Source organism: Sceloporus occidentalis, unplaced genomic scaffold (genome assembly GCF_023333645.1).
Source record: "Sceloporus occidentalis isolate IW3139 unplaced genomic scaffold, rSceOcc1.0.p SCAF_78, whole genome shotgun sequence".
Taxonomy (NCBI): Eukaryota; Metazoa; Chordata; class Lepidosauria; order Squamata; family Phrynosomatidae; genus Sceloporus; species Sceloporus occidentalis.
Window position 1 is genome coordinate 592,248 of NW_028317058.1, and position 21,000 is coordinate 613,247.

Here is a 21,000-nt window from a genome sequence, read left to right on the forward strand (position 1 = left end):
TCTCAAGCTCCAGGCAGTGACGTCACCGCCGCCTAACAGCGTTACTGTCTTCGCCTCTGTTCTCATAGTGAATAAGGGGGCGCCCGGCGCTAAAACTGCGGCAGGCGAGGAGAGTCCAGACTTGGAAGTGGCGAGGCGGCAAAGCATCGCCGCCATGTCGCCGAAAAGCAGACCTGTGACGGCCAAGGGGGAGGAGGGAAGGTGCCCGGTGACTATCAACAAAGCGCGTCACGTGACATCAGAGCGAGGCCGTTGATGACAATAACAACAATAGGGGCGATCGTGAGAGATCCGGCCAGAGCAGCGGAACGCCGAGCCCGCGTCAGGGCCCAGGGATCCCTCCGCCACGAACACACACCACAGGCCACGGAGGCCGATGCTGCGTTCGCTTCAAGAGAAGCGGTGAGCGGTCCTTCGAGCACCCGGAGCGCTGACAGGAACCCGGAGTCATGTCTTATACCCTGGAGGACACGCTGGAGTCGGACTGGGTGGCCGTGAGGCCTAATGTGTTCGAGGAGAAGGGGAGGCAGAAGTTCGTGTTTATCGTGGCGTGGAATGAGGTGGAGGGTAAGTTTGCCATCACCTGCCACAACCGGACAGCCCAGCGCCAGCGGACCGGGGACAGAGGAGCATCCCAGAGCCCGGCCAGGCACCCCCGGGGCAGCCCGGACTCCAGCCCAAGTAAGCGGGACAAACCGCAGGCTGCTAGCCCGGCTAAAGCCCCAGGAGAGCCGTCCCGGGAGGAGCAGCAGCAGGAGGAGGACTACAGCTGGGCCGGCCTCTTCTCTTTCCAGGACCTGCGGGCCGTGCACCAGCAGCTGTGCTCCGTGAACTGCGAGCTGGAGCCCTGCCTGCCGGCTTTCCCCGAGGAGCCCTCCGGTATGTGGTCTGTGCTGTTCGGGGCTCCGGAGATGGGTGAGGAGGAGGTAGAGGAGCTGTGCTGCCACCTCCAGCGCTACCTCGGCCATGCCCTGGACACCTGCGGATGGAAAATCCTCTCACAGGTCCTCTTCACTGAGAGCGACGACCCCGAAGAGTATTACGAGAGCCTGAGCGAGCTGCGGCACAAGGGCTACGAGGAGGTGCTGCAGAGGGCCCGGAGGAGGCTGCAGGAGGTGAGTAGCCACAGATTGGGGGGCCTCTTCTTCAGTTCCTTGGGGTCTATTCACTAAATGGACAGGTGACAGGTTTTTCCAGCTCCTTGACATCACCATACATGCTGCAGATCCAACCAAGAGCGCTTGGCCTGAGTAATGTGACACTTCTTCTTCTAAGTCTCATTGTCTTTAACTATACATTGTGCGTGGCCAGCCCGGCCCTTCTTCCTGAAGAAACTTCATTATGGACAGTGAAGCGAGGGAGTTGAAGCCTTGCTTCTCCCATTAGTGAATAGAACCCTTTGTTGGTCGTTACAGAACTCATTGGTCTGCACGATGGGGGATTATTTATTGTCAAGAAGAGGAGAAAATGTAAAACTAGAGGGTCAGAGGCTTAGATGTAATAAACTTTATTGGGAGGGTGGTAGGTAAGTAGAACAGCCTCCCAGCAGAGGTTGCGAATAATAATACAGTAAGAGAATGTAAACAGGAATGGGATAGGCATATTGTTATCCTGAATACATGATCAAGGGCCCATTAAAGTTTGTTCCTTTGCATAAAACATTGTGTTTTTAGGATTAACCCTGGTGACTTTAAAAAAACGACTTATTGATGATCTGTGCACAGTTATGCCGATTACCCGGCATGATCCATAGTGAAAACGAGGTCCTCGCTTTAGTGAATACACCCCTAGTCAGTAGGGCAGGTCATTCATTGATGCCATCATGATCCCCTGGCATGGCTGCTAAATTTAAAAGCTCACACTTGTTACATGTGAGATGCTATGTTATCCATGTTCCTGGCAGCCGGAGAGGCGCCCTTCTGTGTGGCTAAAGTACAGTCTCTCCTGTGTATTGTATTTTATGCACCTGCCCTCCGGCCAACCTGGCATATTTTACCCAATGATGATTAAAATGCAGTTCTGTGATTGGACAGAATGTGCACCAATGGGAAATCTCATATTCTGGAGTGATTTTTGAGCCCGTCGTATGAACTGCAGTAAACAAGTTCTCAGCGATATTATTACACTTCTAGTGAATATTTGGGGTTATGCACAAAGAACTATTTTTGTTGTTACCGTAGCAACCACTGGAGTGTTCGAGCTTATTGTTCATTTCCTCTTAGCACCTGTTGTAATCGCTTTAAGGGTGCTTATATTTCAATTGAAAGTTGTACCCGTGTTCTTACGTATAATAAATATATCAGGAATGAGCGTACTTTAACGTGTCGGAAAACAGGACTTTTTAATAAACATTTTGGCAGCCAGCTTTGGTGTTGAACCACATGTGGGAGTTTCATTTCTTTTCTGTGGGACGTACCCCTTGCTTTCTATAAAATACTACAGACAGGGTTTCTAAATGTTTGCGATACTAAAGTCACATCCCGTGTACTCGGACTGTTTTGCCCGCGGAAGCCTCCGGGCCACCCGTTCTGTTTCTGGAGTTGCTGGTTCACATGGTCCTGTTTTGGGTGTTTATTAGGCTTTAGCTGTCCCCTTATGGCTTCATGCTGGTGTTTATACGCAGTGAAGTTTGGAGTTATGTCATAGTAGCGGGTTATTTCTCTGGAGCTGTTAAAGTGTTTGGACGTTGTCCACGATTTCCCTGCCGCTTGAAACGGAGCTGTGAGTGATTACTGAACTCCGCACGCTCGCGGGGCCTGTTAATGTCTTCTGTCCCAAGCTTGGCACGAATGCCACTTTAATATTCAATACGACCTCTTTGTGCTCTTCTTTGCTGGTGTAAAAAGATCTTTGTGCGGCCGTAGAGTATTTAGCTGTTTGTTCCAAACTGTTCTTGCAATCAGTAATGAAGTCACGCTGGAGAGAAGTCCTCACGGCGTGTGAACGCGCTCTTGGTACAAAGTCTAATAACAGTCTGTACGGCTCGGGCTGGAAATAGCAAGAAGTCAGGAGCACGTTCCGTCTATTATCCGCAACACGTATGTGCTATCGTTTCATGTCATGTACCTGAACATTATGTCGTTGGTGTTCTTTGGAGCGTCCTTTTAAGACGTTTGCAGTTGGACAGAGGCAGCATGCGCAAAGTAGTCAGTGACAGAGAAAGGCGATAAAAAAACAGTAAAACAGACAAGCAAAACGTGTCAGGGGCTGAACCCCAGCGTTTCCGTTTGTTATCAGATCCTTGTGGCTCCCTCGTAGCAGCGGGCAGGTTAGATCCCTATACTGTCACCTGCTGCATTTTATTTATATATTATATATATATATATATATATATATATATATATATATATATATACATACTATTTTTTGAGTTTTTTTTATTTTGTTCAGTGTAACAGTAGAAGTGAGACAGCGGCTTCTGTGGCAGGCATGTAACGGTGAACGAGTTAGTGTAGTGTAGTTGCAAATTTTACATTTCAGTAGTCATTATATAAAATATATAGATTATTGGGCTATTCCTTAATTACAAAATATTTTTCCTAGTATAGTGGCAGTACGTATGGGTTGTTCTTTCCCCTCAGGACAAGCTTCTGAAAGACCAATCAAAAAGTAAACTCCTCCCCTCTTACCCATAAAAGCCGGCAAACTGGAAGAGTCCTCAGTTCTTTCTTGTCCCTTGTAGGGTGAACGGCTTCGTGGATTCTTCTGATGGTGCGGCACACGGGTTGTTGCTGGGGGGGGGGGGGGTGAGTGTTTGGCTGCGGTTTAAACTTCCCGGGTGGAAGTTCCGTGCTGCGCGCCTCGTAACTGGCTTACAGAGGCAGCGTTCACTCTATCCTTTTTGGCTCCGGAGAAGGAGCATGTGCAACTGTGTGGAACGCACGCCCGGGTGGCTATTTGTTCCACGGTGATCCTGTAGCGCGATCTGAGCATGCGCGGGACGGTTCATTTTTTTGATGCTTTGGCAGCCTATTTTAAGCTGTGGAAACCTGACTGACCACTAGAGTCCACACGGTTGTTTTGCATTGGTTTTAATTGGGTTTTAGCTAAATTTAACCCTTCGTCTCCAGAAACAGACAAACCTGCTCCTCCTGCTAAAATAGCTGCTTCTAAAGCTAGATATCTAGCCTGTGCAGAGTGTAATATGCCGCTCCTGGACGGCTACAGAAAAATGACTTCCCAATAGTGTGCTGCGGACATCTTGGCAAAAGACATGCACTCATTCTTATGCTGTTCCAAGATAATTTATCCCAGACCTTTCAGCATTTAAAGATGCGGCTAAATCTCCTGCACCTGAGTCACCTGCAAAAGGCATTAAAGGCCGCATCGTCTGACCGTTCTTCGGGGGAATGCTCTCGCTCATTTTATGATTCGGAGAATGGATTTGGATTTCCACCTCGAGAAATTGACACGTTTATTAAAGAAGTTAACTACGTTCTTCAGTTTCAACTGAGAGCAACTAAGAAGGGTCTCCCCTATTCCTCCCAAATTAGTGGAATTGATGCAGAGGGAGTGGAATCACCCCGGCAATCAAGCTTTTATTTTTAAGCAATTCAAGTTTTAAGAAGATATCTAGTGGCAAGAGCTTCCAAAGGTACAGGTGCAAGTTGCACAGTTATCTAAGTAAACCGCGCTCCCTATAGGTGAGATAGCGGGACTCAGAGACACTATGGATGAGAGAGCCGAAACAGCCGTTAGGAGATTGTTTCAGGCAGCTGCGTTTCAGAAGTAAAGCAGCTTCAGCGGGAGCAGCTGTTATCAAGCCCTGTTGATATATGGAAGGCGGATACAGCCTCTAAAGCAGACTTATGCGACCTGCTCTTTGGAAGGCAAGAGAGCAGGGGTCCCTGCTACACTTTCAGAAAGCATGGTTTTAGTCTACAGAAAACACATGAATATTGGAGTGGTATAGACGAATAGTTTTTGTAGTCTACAAGATCAGGGTTTTTCACTCTTCCTCGCGACCACTTCCTGTGTTCCTCTTATCTTACAAAAAGTAAGAACAAAGTTTTGTCGGCAGCAGTGTTGAAGTTGTTAGTGAAGGAACAAGTGCCCTCGGAACATCACTGGAGAGGAGTGTATTCTCTAATTTTTTTTTCGATTTAAAGACCATCTGTCATCGTTGTATTGCTTATCAACATTTCAGAATGGAAGCCATTATATCCGTTTCCAACATCCTCCGAGAAGGAGATTTCATGGTCACTATACACCTAAAAGATGCGTATCTATACGTCCCTATGGCAGTTAGTTCCAGGAAGTTCCTGAGATTTGCTATAAGAACAAAGAATGGCCTGAAGCATTTTCATCTCAAATCTATTCTTTTCGGTTTGGCTACCGCTCCTCTAGTCTTCACAAAGCTTCTCTGTCCCCTGGTGGCGCAGTTGAGACGTTTAGCCGTCATCCCGTATGTCAACGACTGGCTTCTCAAGGCATCCTGTCCAAGTCAACTAAATCACCAACTGAAGACTTCAATAGCCTTTTTAGAACACGGATGGATCATAAACATAGTAAAATCTAATCTTACTCCATCCAGGAGAATCAACTTCCTAGGTTGCATTGTGGACTCTGTATCCCTCTTTTTGCACCTTTCTTCTCAGAAGATCACGCGGATCAAACCATCTGCAACGATATACGATTTGTATAATCAGGAAAGCAATGAGTCTGCTGGGTTTTTAACCGCTAACATCCCAGCAGTAAGATGGGCCTGGTCAAGAATGAGGCCACTTCAGTGGCAGATCCTTTCCAGCTGGTCCAGGTCTCAAGAGGAGTTAGATTCTAAGATCCAGGTGTCAAGAGTGGTTCTCCTACAGCTCAATTGATGGCTTTGTTTCAACCAGCAGACTGGTCCATTGTCGCAACAGACGCGCCAGAGACAGGTTGGGGTGCTCACCTTTGGTTCCACAGAGCCCAAAGAAGATTCTCTCCAGAAGAGGCAAGCCAGTCATACAACTAAAGGGAACTGAATGCAGTTTTTCTAGCCCTAAAGGTGTTCAAATCGTGGATTATGTTCCCCCACGCAAGCTTCAGTCAGACAATGCGACTGTAGTAGTTTACCTCAACAGATAAGGAGGCACAAGGGCTTGAAAGCTTCAATGTCTTTGTTCGGAGATTTATTTATTTATTTATTTATTTATTTTATATGGGCCCATAATCATCTGAGATCTATCGGCATGTCATATCAGGGGGCCTTCAATACACTGGCAGACGACCTGAGCAGGGGAAGATATTCTCAGACAGAGTGGTCTCTGAGCCCAGTTATTTTTCGACGGGTTGGTCGTCAAGTTTGGGCATACAGAAGTAGATCTTATGGCTACAAGACAAAACAGAAAACCCCTCTTTTTGTGTTTCTCCACAAATAGACTATTCTCATTTTCTAGACGGACTAACAGCGATATGGCAAATCAACCTAGCCTATGTGTTTCCGTGGTAGCTCTGATCCCGCGTATCCAGAAGTTCAAGAAGGACAAAGCCAGGGTGCTTGCAATCCTTCCTTTCTGGCCAATCTGGGGCGGGTTCTCGGACCTGCTCCAGATGACGATTTGTTCTTGGGAACTTCCAGTATCTCCAGATCTACTGGGAAACAGCAATGTCCATACACACACCATTTCGCTTAACGGCATGGATGCTGCAAGGCTAATTCTACAGGAGAAGGTATTCACGGTGCTATGGCCGGTCAGTGGTTAAATTCGGAAAGAATGGTGCCAGGATCAAGACTTCCATAGCTATCCTCCTTCTATTCCAGTCATCTTGCAGTTTCTCGAGAGGGGGTTCAATGCAGGTCTCCAGGTGGCTACCCTCAAGGGACAAGTGTCCTCCCTCGGTCACTTCTTGCTTTGGTCTTGGCCTCGAATCCCTTTTTATTAGGCTTTTTTTTTTTTTTTTTTTCTTTCTTTTGCAAGGCTATTATTCTGTCTCTCTCGTCATCCAGTGAGTTCATTGTCTTTCATCAGGATGAAGTAGTTCTGCATCTCCGACCACTTTTCCTCCCTAAAGTCTTGTCGCGGACTAACATTAACCAGTCTTTAGTGTTACCCACCTTTTTTCCTAATCCTTCTCCAGAAGAGATCATGTGGCATTCTTTTAATGTTGAAAGAGCTCTTCATGTCTATTTTCAACGTACTGCAACAGTTCGTGCGTCAGACAGAACTGTTTCTTCAGTTTCATGGGAAATCTGCGGGCCAGGAGGTGTCCAAATCTACTCTGGCTAGATGGCTTGATGATACCATTCGTTGAGCCTATGTATCCTGTAAAGTGAATAGCATTGTTTGTCGCTTTAAGGACACTGAGCCTGTGAAGGGTCCAAACATTTTGCAATGTGTGTCAGTCATGAGCAACACAAGCATTTCCAACAGCATCAATTTATTGTGTATCATAGTAAATCGCGTATCCCGATGCTCAGCGACACCCAAATGATCATTGTGTAGTAATGTATATGATTTGTGTATTTTTTTACAGTGTATAACACAATCTGTATCCTGTAAAGTGTATGTATCGACTCATATTAATGCGCACTCTACTAGAGCTATGTCCGATTCCTGGGCAGCTAACGCCTTAGCTTCCCCAGAAGAAATTTGCAAAGCGGCAACCTGGTCTTCATGGAATACTTAGGTCTAGCCTATAATGGCTAACATTTCTGCAGCTTTGGAAGCTGCCTTTGGCCTTCATGTTCTTCATGCGGTCAATGCATCTATCCCACCCATGTAAGGGATCTTTTTATATCCCATACGTACTGCCACTATACGCAGGAAAAAACAATAATTTCTTACCGTAAATTTTCTTTTTCCTAGTATAGTGGCAGTACGTAGTTCCCTCCCTTATACGTTGGAGTGAGTAGTATTTCTTGTTATTACTGAGGACTCTTCCAGTTTGCTGGCTTTTATGGGTAAGAGGGGAGGAGTTTACTTTTTGATTGGTCTTTCAGAAGCTTGTCCTAAGGGGAAAGAACAACCCATACGTACTGCCACTATACTAGGAAAAAGAAAATTTATGGTAAGAAATTATTTTTGTGCAAAACATTGTAAAAATCCTCTTGCGGTGTTTATTTGTTCCGTCATATGTGATCACGCACTAATCCGCCTCACCACATCGCATGAAAAATAACCAAAAATACTCCAAATCCAGGCAGTCCCTGAACGCTGCCCTCTGATCTCAGCGCTATCTGCAAACACTTCAGTTACACAAAACCAAATGTACGATATAAACCAAGCACTTCCCGGCAGATCGGAAGCATTCGTCTGCCCGCTCCGTGCACCTTCCTTCCCCGCGGCGTATTCTTTACGTTCACAATAGCCGCTGGATGCCTCTTCTGGCTAATTCTACAACCATGTACGTATAAACTATAGCGGGGGAGGGGGGTCACCTATAGTGATTGGATGGATGGATATATATATATATATATTAGTGCAAATGAAGAATATCTCAAAATGTTGATACGCCTAATACTTTACCATATTTTAGGAATTATATGGCAAATCTTTTTTTCTAGGTTGCGTTATGACCTTAAATAACTCTTAGTGATTCTGAAACTACCCAACAAAATAAGCAGGACATCTCGGTTACTCCGCAAGCTTTATTCTAGCGCTTCTCATGCAGTCGTTTCCCACCAACCTCTTCCTAATGATAGGGGGGGGGTGAAAACGGCGCGTATATTGTGGCCAAGTTAGCGTTATTCTTTTCCAGTTTAGTGTTGTGTACTATGTACCCAGTGAATAGCATGACATCACTCTTTAGCTTCTTGTTGCTGTTCTTTTATGAAACGGTCCTCAGTTCTAGGATTCTGGGTTTCTGATATTCACCAAAATACAGTAGAGCATGTCATGTTTGTCTGTATACAGGATGAGAGGATGTTTTTTTTTTTATTTATTACTCTTATTATTAAAAATAATCTTTAGAAAGCGCTAACAATTTACTCAGCGCTTCCTACAATACATGAATTCAAGGGGTATTACATCGTATAGTCATTTAAATAACTAAATGTGCAGCAGAATTATACTTGTGGGATGGATGAACATTTGTGTGTGTTGTTTTTTTCTGCAGCTGGTTGAAAAGCACAAGAACACGGAGAGCATGGTGGAGCTGCTGGCGCTCTATCAGATGGAAGACGAAGCCTACGGAGGTCTCGTGGAGGCAACGACAGAAATGTACCAGTACCTACTGCAGCCGTTCCGTGATATGAGGGAGCTGGCAACGCTGAGGCGGCAGCGGATCAAGGTACGGCTCGCCCCATGCAGACAAACAATGGAAACATGTAGTTGGTATTTAAATCTGCAGAAGCATCTTGGCACTGTTTATAAATACAGGTATGGTAACAATTGGTTTTGGTTGGAAATCATCCTGTCGTATTAGCCGTGTGATTAGTGCACTGACCGTGCGCGGGGTGATAACTTTATTTCCCGGAGCGCGAGGGAGCAGGCAGCAGAAACGCTGTCCTGAGCCAACAAAGGTAGAGCTACCAAAAGTGTATGTTAGTGTGTGTGTGTGTGTGTTAGAACCTGTACGTGTGGCTCCTAGCTGCAAATTTGTCAACCCCTCTATCTCTATACATTCTCTGTCTCTCTCTGTCTCATGTTGTACCAGATGAAGCAATCTTGTTGTTTTTATTTATTTCACTGCTATGTCGGCACCATATACCATATACAAGTGTCCCGCTTTGTCTAATACTGTATGAAAAAAATAATCCATCCGTTATTATCAAGGTTGGGTAGTCTGAGACTAAGACAAAGCATATTCATATGCAAAACCGCTAAGGTTATAGGCAGCCTACATTTGCAAATTAAGTTTTTCTTCGTAAACACAGCTGCTAACGTCCATGGTTAACCCTTGCACTGCTGTTGATTTTGTGGTTTTGCTGCCCTTTGGCATCTTATCTTGCCTGATATATCAGAGAGCCATGTCATCTGTTTTGCATGCTCCAGACAAATAGCATAGAATACTCTTTTCTGTGGGGTTATCATTATGGATGATTTGCGCACGAGTAACCGTAAATATCTCTATCAGTAATTTTAAATTGTGCTGGGGAGGAAAATGTCTCCTTTTGAGCAAATCTGCTATTAATATATTATTGTCTTTTTTTTTTTGCCAGATTTCCATAGAAAATGACTATCTGGGTCCCAGACGCATTGAGAGTCTTAAAAAAGAAGATGCAGATTGGCAGAAGAAAGCTCACGCGGCTGTTCTTTCTATTCAAGACCTGACCGTCAAATACTTTGAAATCACTGCTAAGGCACAAAAAGGTAAAAATAAAGGGTTTGTTTTTTTTTTAAACAACCCCCCATTGCATGCTTTAAAAAGTTTCTTTGGATTTCCTGTGAAGCAAATATGCCACTGGGGGAAAAAACACAGCGATTTGTGCCCCTGAGTACAGTCGTGCCCCACATGTATGCATTTAGCATGTTTTAGGGAAGCTATGAGACCAAAACTGGAACATTTCAGTTTTCAAATGTGCAATATTTAGAAATTGGCTTGCTGGGCCCATAAATCATTTGGGACGGTTTATCATCCCTCCATTTCCAGATATTATCTATGAAAGCGTTTGTTTAACAGCCATGGACTACCCAAGATTTCTAAATGGGGTAGTTTTGACACTTTTTATGCAGCCATTTCATCACCGATGTCTGCCAAAGTTTGTGGGAATGTATTTTTTGGTGCGTTTATTACACAAACATTGTAATGTTGCTTTGAATTTCTTGCACAGCATGTGTTCTACTGCAGGAAAAAAACACCAATTTATGTTCACCAATATCCCCTGAGCTAATGCATAGGTTGTGTGTGTTTTGGGGAAACTTTAAATCCTCTAATAATGAATGAACGATATATATATATAATTAACTTATATATAAGTGCTTGGGGTTGGTTGCAGAGCGGTCGCTGGGATCACTGAGTGGTCAGATACAGGAGCCAATGCACCTTTTAAAATAACATTTGTCATTCAAGCAGCCAAAACTGCTGCAAAGTTCGGGTGTTTGTAAATTGCGGCTCTGGGTCTCCCACGGATCGGAAAAATAGGCGCTCTATTTTATTTATGCGGACAGTATACGATAGAATGCATATTAAACTATTAAGTACGTTTTTCCTTGGTGGGGCTGTATGGGGTGTTATACTGTCCCTTTAAATAAGCAGCGTAGAATGGCATAATATAAATGCCTAACTCTGTGTCTGGTTTAGAACAAGCTTACATGGGTTTAAATATTTGTCAAAACAATGGAACGTAATGTACTGAAGTGCTTTGCCTTTTATCGTTAAAGTAAATGTTTGCAACGGATGTCCTGCACAAAGAGTAGGGCTGCAACTAACGATTATTTTAATAATCGATTAGTTGGCCGATTATTTTTTCGATTAATCGGATTAAAAAATTCAATTTTTTTCAATTTACACTTTCATCTCTATCGCAATGGCCTCTCTCTGTTCACCTTCTTACTTTACTGACATAATAAAAAAAGCTACAAGAACCCAAACACGGTGTTTCTCAAACTAAGTTTTAATACAAAGTTATTAGTAAATATTAATTCATATGTTAACTATTTTTCATATTTAATAAAAACTATGAGAAAAAAGCCTTGTTTACATTTTTTTTAATTTACCACACTGCCCCCGGTTATACACATCTGACCCCCAGCTTGCCACTCTGCCCCCATATATGCCTTATACCTCTTATATGCCAGTGATATGCAACTGAGCCCCCTGATATACCTTTTACCCCCAGATATGTTTTATGCCCCCCTGATATGCCTAATATCGATATGCCTTATACCCCCTATATGCCCTGAAATTCATAATACCCCCCATACACCACTATAACTCACCCATACACCACTATAACTCACCCATACGCCACTATAACTCACCCATACACCACTATAACTCACCCATACACCACTCTGGCTCCTCCCCCCTCCCATACATCACTTTGCCTCGTCCCCCTCCCATATACCACTTTGCCTCCTCCCCCCTCCCATATACCACTTTGCCTCCTCCCCCCTCCCATACTCCACTCTGCCTCCCCACTCCCATACACCACTCTGCCTCCTGTCAGCAACGGAGGTTCACAAGACACCAGGGAGCCGGGTAGAGAGGCAGAGTGCCGTATGGGAGGGGGAGGAGCCAGAGTGGTGTATGGGAGGGTGGCTCCCTTACACCCCTCTGACTCCTCCCCCCTCCCATACGGCACTCTGCCTCTCTACCCGGCTCCGTTACTGACAGGAACTTTCACTGCAGCTTCATAGAAGCCTCAGCGTAAGTGAAGGTGAGTAACGGAGGCTGTCTGTGCGATGCAGACCCCCACCGGCAGACAGAGAGGATGATTCTCTGTCAGCCGGTGGGGGTCTGCGCGATGCGCACAGCCAGCCTCCGTTACTGCCCTTCACTTACGCTGAGGCTTCTATGAAGTCAGTAACGGAGCCGGGTAGAGAGGCAGAGTGATGTATGGGAGGGGGGAGGAGTCAGAGGGGTGTATGGGAGGGGGGAGAGAGACGGAAGTGAGAGACCGGCCGACAGTGAGGGGAATCCAGGTCCCCTGCAGCGTTGCGGGGGATCTGGATTCTAGTGTTATAATCCGATCTCTGTTTGAGGTCGGATTATAATTTTTATAATCGATTTCGATTAATCGATAATGAAAATCGTTGACAACGATTTTCATTATCGATTTTATCGATTAGTTGTTTCAGCCCTAACAAAGAGCAAAAATGGCAAAATCTAACGTGTAAAGTAACATTTGCTGATTTTCTTTGTCAAGCCAGAATAAGTGATATTCAGAAATCTTTACCTAAAATCCCTGTGTTTTTACTTGGATAAAGCAGTATAGCCTGATTTTAGAATTTGAGGCGACTATATGGGGATGAGGGCTAACTGAAAAACAGTGCAAAAATAATAATTAAATCATTTAATCAATTTATTTAGATTTAATGATTTAAAGAAAAACTGCAGGATAATCTGCATTCTCATTTCATTATGAGAGTAAAATGGTTACTGTAATTATTTAGCATAACCGTAGTTAAATCCTTTTTGTTTTTGTTGTAGCGGTGTTGGATCGGATGCGAGCGGACCAGAAGAAGTTTGGGAGGACGGCTTGGGCTGCTGCCGTGGAGCGGATGGAGAAGCTTCAGTACGGTGTCTCGAAAGAAACCTTACAGCTGATGCGTGCAAAAGAAATCTGTCTGGAGCAGAAGAAACATGCGCTGAAAGAGGAGGTAACCATTAGAGCACCAAGCGTGTACCCCAATGGCCCCCCCGAACAGAGTGCATCAAATTTGGATGTTTAAAAACAAAATAAAAGTTGCTTAAACTATATACAGCATTATGAATGTAATTTCTAGTGCTGTTAAAAGGTCAAACCCTTTACAGGGGGGTCAAACTTTTTTGGTAATATCTTTTAAGAGGTAAGCATGACTGCTGTAGCATGTAGCATGTGTTCTTGAGGCTAGGAGTTTGGGGAAGTTATGTGTTGCTGCGCAACGATAAATGGAAGTTGTCTGTTTAAGAAAGATTCTTATTAGAAATCAGCAAGTGAGCCTGAAGCAAACAACCTAATGAGTTCATTATACTTAGATCATTAGATTGTGATGTTGAGACTGGAATTATACGCGGTGAGCAAACGTGGTTTCATACAGTTATACTTTACGGCCTCTCCGGATGAAGTTGGGTAGTATTCTCTGTAATCTGCGTGTGCGGTGTTAGTGGGTTATATGACTCTATTATGATGCTAAGATGTTAGCAGTTAAATTGTATTTGGGCAGTGGATTGTTGGCATTGCTTTGCAGCCCTGCATATTGTCACAGCTGCATAGCTCTGTCACGGTTCCTTGTTTATCTGAATTGTGAAGCGGGTGTATTTTGTTCCTTCTGGTGGGATAAACACATTATAAGTCCGGTCATTGCCGTGTTTGGTAGTGCGGTGAGAACTCTTCTGAGCTAATCATGTGTTTGTCATTCAGATGCAGGGTTTACAAGGTGGCCCAGAGGCTATACCTGTGCTGGACCAGTTAGAAGCCGACTATTATGCCCATCAGCTCCAGCTCTATGAAGTGCAATTCGAGATTTTAAAGTGTGAAGAGCTGCTGCTCACAGCTCAGCTTGAAAGCATCAAAAGACAAATATCAGGTGCAGTCTATGTTATGTATCGTCCCATTTATCCACAAGGTGTGCTCGGCTCCTTCTGACTTCTTTTTTTTAGCAGCTGTGGGATATATTCACTAAACTGGGGCTTTGCTGGGGAGGTGAACATTGCAGCTCTCTAATAGCACTATGCATTATGAAAGAAGAGCTCTACTGGCCCTGTATAATGCATAGATAAATCAGTGCGTGTTTATAAATCCCGTTATGTTGGTTCAAATGTTCTTGCAGGAGAGGATTTCCAGAGTTTGCTCTTGATATATTGCTTTAGCGAGCCCAGTGTGTTTGCTTGACACTTCCATAAACCACATCAATTTTTAATTGCTAGTAATGACAGTCGAACAGCTTATTTCTGTGGTTTGTTTTTTTTAATTGTTTATTATTATTATTATTATTCCTATTATGACGGGTAATTTTTAGTGGTGAATAAATCCTGGCCTTTTACTCGAGCTTTAGCTTGTCTTTCGTGATGCTCATTAGCTTAACAAAAGAAGAACATTCTGTATTCATGGCCCGTTCTGTTATATACAGACTCGCCGCAGTTCGAAGTCCAATAATATATTTAACCCAAACTAAAGGTCGCAGCCAACAAGAGGAATAAGTGATTTTACATTGCGCCAATTTCAGTCTCCGTCGGGTTTGAAGATGTTTTTGTTGTTTTCCCAGAGAGGACAGATGAAGTGGTGTATTACGACACTTACGAAAGTATGGAGGCAATGCTATCGACTGAAAACATGGCAGCCTCTCTTCATTTACAGAGAGAGGAACTGCAGAAACGTCAACTGAAAGTGCGCCAGCTGGAAGCAAAGCGCGGCCGCATTTCAGCAAAGAAAGCCTACCTCAGAAATAAGAAGGTATAGTTTGGCCCCTAGTGATTTTCTGTACTTATTGGGAATGCATGGATCTAGTGTTTAGGGCTGCAACTAGCGATTATTTTAATAATCGATTAGTTGGCCGATTATTTTTTCGATTAATCGGCAAAAAAATGCAAATTTTTTTTAATTTAAAATAATGTAATAAAAAACGTACAATTTTTACACTTTCATCTCTTTATTGCAATGGCCTCTCGCTATTCACCTTTTTATTTTACTGACATAATAATAAAAGCTACAAGAACCCAAACACAGTGTACAAAGTTATTAGTAAATATTAATTCATATGTTAACTATTTTTCATATTTAATAAAAACTGAGAAAAAAGCCTTGTTTATATTTTCTTTTATTTACCAAACTGCCCCCAGTTATGCACATCTGACCCCCAGCTTGCCAATCTGCCCCATATATGCCTTATACCTCATATTCCAGAGATTCCACTGTGCCCCCGATATGCCTTATACTCCTTATATGCCAGTGATATCCAACTGAGCCCCCTGATATACCTTTTACCCCCAGATATGTCTTATGCCCCCCTGATATGCCTTATAACTTCCAATATGCCACTCGCCCCCATTTATGCCTTATTCCTCCCTATATGCCACTGTGCACCCTGATATGCCACTCCGCTCCCCATAAATGCCCTGCACCACCCTGAAATTCTCCCTGATTCACCACTCTGCCTCCCCCAGATATGCCATTCTGAAAATCATTATACCCCCCATACACCACTCTACCTCCCCTATACACCACTCTAACTCCCCCAGATATGCCATTCTGCCTCCCTGATATTAATTATACCCCCCATACACCACTCTGCCTCCTCCCCCCTCCCATACACCACTCTGCCTCCTCCCGTCCTCCCATACGCCACTCTGCCTCCTCCCCCCCCTCCCATACGCCACTCTGCCTCCTCCACCCCTCCCATACGCCACTCTGCCTCCTCCACCCCTCCCCATACGCCACTCTGGCTCCTCCCCCTCCCCATACACCACTCAGGCTCCTCCCCTTCCCATACACCACTCTGCCTCCTCCCATACACCACTCTGCCTCCTCCACCCCTCCCATACACCACTCTGCCTCCTCCACCCCTCCCATACACCACTCTGGCTCCTCCCCCTCCCCATACACCACTCTGGCTCCTCCCCCTCCCCATACGCCACTCTGGCTCCTCCCCCTCCCCATACACCACTCTGGCTCCTCCCCCTCCCCATACACCACTCAGGCTCCTCCCCCTCCCCATACACCACTCAGGCTCCTCCCCCTCCCATACTCCACTCTGGCTCCTCCCCCCTCCCATACTCCACTCTGCCTCCTCCCATACTCCACTCTGCCTCTGTCCGCAACGGAGGTTCACAAGACACGAGGGAGCCGGGTAGAGAGGCAGAGTGGCATATGGGAGGGGGAGGAGCCAGAGTGGTGTATGGGAGGGTGGCTCCCATACACCCCTCTGACTCCTCCCCCCCTCCCATATACCACTCTGCCTCTCTCCCGACTCCCTGCTATTTTGTTAACCTCCGTTGCTGACAGGCACTTACGCTGAGGCTTCTATGAAGCTGCAGTGTAAGTGAAGGGCAGTAACGGAGGCTGTCTGTGCGATGCAGACCCCCACCAGCTGACAGAGAGGATGATTCTCTGCAGGAGACCTCGATTCTCTGTCAGCCGGTGGGGGTCTGCATCGCACAGACAGCCTCCGTTACTCACCTTCACTTACGCTGAGGCTTCTATGAAGCTGCAGTGAAAGTGCCTGTCAGCAACGGAGGTTCACAAAGCACCAGGGAGTTGGTAGAGAGGCAGAGCAGTGTATGGGAGGGGGGAGGAGTCAGAGGGGTGTATGGGAGGGGAATCCAGGTCCCCTGCAGCGTTGCGGGGGATCTGGATTCTAGTGTTATAATCCGATCTCTGTTTGAGGTCGGATTATATAAGGATAAAATCGATTCGACTAATCGATAATGAAAATCGTTGACAACGATTTTCATTATCGATTTTATCGATTAGTTGTTTCAGCCCTACTAGTGTTTCCCATTTTATTTATTTTCTTACCACATTTTGCACCTTGTTTTTGTGCTCATTGACAAAAGTGAAAATCCGAGCAGCTTTTTGTTTCCCTCTGGTATAATGTAACTCGTTTTATTGATTATCTCAGAAAATGTATGGGTAAGCAGAACTATATTATAGTTTAAAAAAAAAATAGCTTTTTTTTAATCATCTTTGTATATATTCTGCACTTGCAGGAAATTTGCATTGCAAAACACAATGAAAAGATTCAGCAGCGTCTTCATAGTGATGAGAAATACCAAGAACATCACGCAGCGCAGCTAGTGAGTACACCTCCGATGTTAGGAATATGTCTGTTTTCTTATTAAAGTATTTTTAAGACCGTGGAAGGGATAAATTATCCTTCAATATTCTGAATTCTTTATTTTTCTTTTAAAACAGTTATATGGATTGCCCGCCAAATGTGATATTTGTGGATGGTTTTAGTATGTCCGTATTTTAGCACTGAATTGATTTATTGATAAATGGCTTTTCATTTCAAGCAGCAAGATGAAGAGGAACAAAAAAGCATATGGGTTAGTGAAGAACGGCAAAAAACGCTGGACAGGCTGCGCACGTTTAAACAGGTAAATGAAGCAATCTCTGGAAAATCTCATGTATAGGAAATTATGTGGAATAGGTTATTGAATGAATAAAATAAATGAATGTATTTAAAAATAAACACTTGAAAATGCATTTTTACAGCATACAGTGAAATAGTTCAGTAGGTTGCTTTAAAATAGTCTGGCGACACCATTTGTAAAATCATATTGTGGAAAAAAAACTTTAAACATTTCATTTTTCCCCCTTTTTGTGTGTGAGGTTGACGTTATGTAAAGAGCAATAATTCTGTTAAGCCAGTGATCGTACAGGAGATCAGTGATCGTACAGGAGATCGGTGATGATTTTTTTTTTAATATTCCGGGGTAAATTTGGGCTATAAAATCAAAGTGTAATGTAAAAGGCAATTTCTCATTGTACTATTGGCATTAAAATAAATACCAAAACTGGGAACCCGATGTGTCCGTAATACTACTATATATTATTAACAGCATAAACACAGCCCAGCTTTATTTTATAAATAACAGACACTATGCCTACACATTGTATTACTAATATTAGTATATTACTAAATGCTCTGAAAAATACCCCTCGTCTTACAATCGGGGTCGTCTTATAATCAGACCTCAACTAGGTCTGACTATGAGACTAAGATCCAGATCCCCCGCAGCGATGCAGGGGACCTGGATCCTCCTGTCTCTAAATATAGAGGGTTAAAAGGCATATCATGGGGCACAGTGGCATATAGGGGGGTATAAGGCATTTCTGGGCCAGAGTGGCAAGCCAGGGGGAAGATGTGCATAACGGGGGGGGGGGGTAGGTTGAGAGAAAAAAAAGGAAATAAAAACAAAATGCTTTTCTCAATCATAGCTTTTATTAAAAAAAATTGTTCACATAGTTTACATGAATTAACATTTACTGGTAAAACTTTTTTCCTATAGGGTCATCTTATATTCAGGCTTTTTCTTTTTTTCATAAATTAATATTCAGATTTTGGGGGGTCGTCTTATAATCGAGCAAATACGGTATTACTCTGTTTATTATATCTGCTTTTTTAAACATTTAAATATCTTTATTGAAGCCGGTCAAGATTTTTTTAATTGTTATTTCTTGTCTAGCGTTATCCCGGGCAAGTGATTCTTAAATCAACGAGGCTCCGTTTGGCTCATAGCCGAAGAAAAGCCACTGCACACGTAACCCCCAGCGTTGATGAGCCGCAATCCCTCTCTGTCGGTATTCAGACACAGGGGATATCTGATGTGGGAGGACGAGATGTGCTCCAGCCTCTGAAGGACAAGAATCTTGAGAGCCTAGGACAACTTGAAGATAATTCATTACCTCCTGATCTCATTACCTCTGGACTGCCACAGATGACTTCTCTCCCTATCCTCACCCAGGAAAAACTTGAACTTGAAATAAACACTGTGCAACTTCATTCACTTCCCACGGCTGCTCCAGCACTGCCACCACCTCCTCCACCGCTACCACCTCCAAAGGAGGAGATGGAACCATTAGAGATTAGAGTCATACACGTAAAAAAAGAGGCTGATGAGTCTACAGACGTAAAACCTGCAAGTGTCCCGTTATCGTTTGACAGCAGCCAGCTTCTCAGTGCCAGAAAAAAACTGAAAAAAACAGGAGCTTTGGAGGGCATACAGAGACGGAAAGGTACAATAACTGCCTGTTTTATCATTCGTTTTCATAGTTTACAGGTAAACATACTACATTGCATTGACTACTTAAAAACGTGTTTCGTAATCGTTCCCTTTAAATAAATTGAGGATTTTTGACATATCCATGTCTTCCTGTCTGTAATAATTGCTTATTGTTTACTCAACATACATCTTTTACTTGTTGGCTGCAAGGAAAACATCAGATGAAGCTCTGTTTATGGCAAAGCTTTATCGTTGGGTAATTTGTCTGGATTAAAATTACAGTTTATTTTTGGTGGAATTTTTTTGCTGAAAACGAAGCAAAAATTGAGCGCATAGCTAGGGGGACATTCAAAAAAAACACCTTTCTAAGGCTTAAATAATGGTGATTCCGTCACACTATATGACCATATATTGTTTAGCCCGCCAGTACGTCGAAGCATCCCAAGAGTGCTGTCTAGTTTTCCATGGCTATATCGCTTACCAAGGAGCCGAATCAGTGGGACCCTCGAGCAATTTAAAGCCTTCTCTGGACGCCATTAATGAGGCACTTATAGCGACAATGATCCAAAAGATTTCATTTGTCAATTCCTATAAGAAAAGAATTGACGTTATCCAGATGTAAAAACACACTTCTGTAGGTAGTCCACATGCATAGAAACATAGGCTTTGAGAGCATTTGGCTAAAGGTTAATAGACCTCTTACAATGTAATACACTGCCTTTGGTTTAATATGGTTTTTGCTCTGTTTGCTTGCCTTTCCAGTAAGTTCACCAATGGATGAAGTACTAGCTTCCCTGAAACGTGGCAGTTTTCACTTGAAAAAGGTGGAGCAGAGAACTTTAGCCCCATTTCCAGATGAAGATGACGGCAATAATATTTTGGCACAAATTAGAAAGGGGGTTAAGCTGAAAAAGGTGCAGAAGGAGGCGTTGCGAGAATCTTTCACGCTTTTGTCGGATGCCAATCCGTTGACCCGCAGCATTCATGAAGCCCTCCGTCGAATTAAGGAAGCGTCGCCAGAGTCTGAAGATGAAGAAGAGAGTCTGCCTTTCACAGACTGGGAGAATTAGCTGGTAATGTTTCCATAAAACTGATAAAACTGGTAGAGCTTAATATAATGAGGCAACATGTATAATACTGAATGCAAGACAGGGCCAAGGAAGGTTTAAGGTCTGGGAGTAGGAAAAAAAATAAGACTAGATCGGCCAAATGGCTTTTATTTGCTCTCAAATGTTAGGCTTCTGAGCCGTAGAGTTTCATGTGTTTAACACCCGCTGTATATCATGTGCGTTGATTCAACCACTGGGAGAGAATCACAGAGGAACCCGAGGGGTTTCTTCTGTATAACTGACAATGAAGTTCTCCAGCTCCATCACAGAATATTTTTTTTTAAACTTTAAGCAATTTACCAGAAATTAATTCACTAATTGAGGAAAGCAACAGATTCCAGTAACGGCTGCCTACGTAGGATGGATTTTCCAAAGTTTTAGTTTTTTCCCTCCCTACTTCCAGAGCACTTTTTATATACACGTAATTTAATATGCTTGGCCAGTTGTGTCTTTTCAGACAAACGCTATCGCGAGTTCTAAGTTTATTTTGAATCGGGACTTTACGAAGGACCATTATCACTACAGGATGCACTGAATCCAAATAGCTTGAAGAAAAACCTCAGTGACTCGTTTCAGATCGTCTGGTTGTATTACACAGCAGTATCTAACACTGTATTGACACACGTGGATCAAAATCTGTTTACTACAAATTGAGGATTCA

At 43.7% G+C, this 21,000-nt stretch overlaps 1 protein-coding gene across 1 annotated transcript; it reads left to right on the forward strand.

The window, feature by feature from the left end:
- The first annotated feature begins 449 nt into the window (after nucleotides 1-449).
- LOC149285488 (junction-mediating and -regulatory protein-like) lies at nucleotides 450-20,300 on the forward strand. The gene is made up of 10 exons (XM_089495299.1): nucleotides 450-1,115; nucleotides 9,037-9,210; nucleotides 10,082-10,232; nucleotides 13,015-13,184; nucleotides 13,928-14,093; nucleotides 14,772-14,959; nucleotides 17,212-17,298; nucleotides 17,521-17,601; nucleotides 18,694-19,243; nucleotides 19,993-20,300. The coding sequence occupies exons 1-10, from the start codon at nucleotides 450-452 to the stop codon at nucleotides 20,298-20,300; spliced, it is 2,541 nt and encodes an 846-aa protein (XP_089351425.1).
- Nucleotides 20,301-21,000: the final 700 nt, after the last annotated feature.

What these genes read in the sequence shown, in the direction of transcription:
- LOC149285488 (XM_089495299.1), top strand. Translation starts at nt 450, where the DNA reads ATGTCTTATACCCTGGAGGACACGCTGGAGTCGGACTGGGTGGCCGTG. An exon ending in CCCGGAGGAGGCTGCAGGAG is followed by an intron (nt 1,116 to 9,036) that starts GTGAGTAGCCAC and finishes TTTTTTCTGCAG; the next exon opens with CTGGTTGAAAAGCACAAGAA. An exon ending in TGAGGCGGCAGCGGATCAAG is followed by an intron (nt 9,211 to 10,081) that starts GTACGGCTCGCC and finishes TTTTTTTGCCAG; the next exon opens with ATTTCCATAGAAAATGACTA.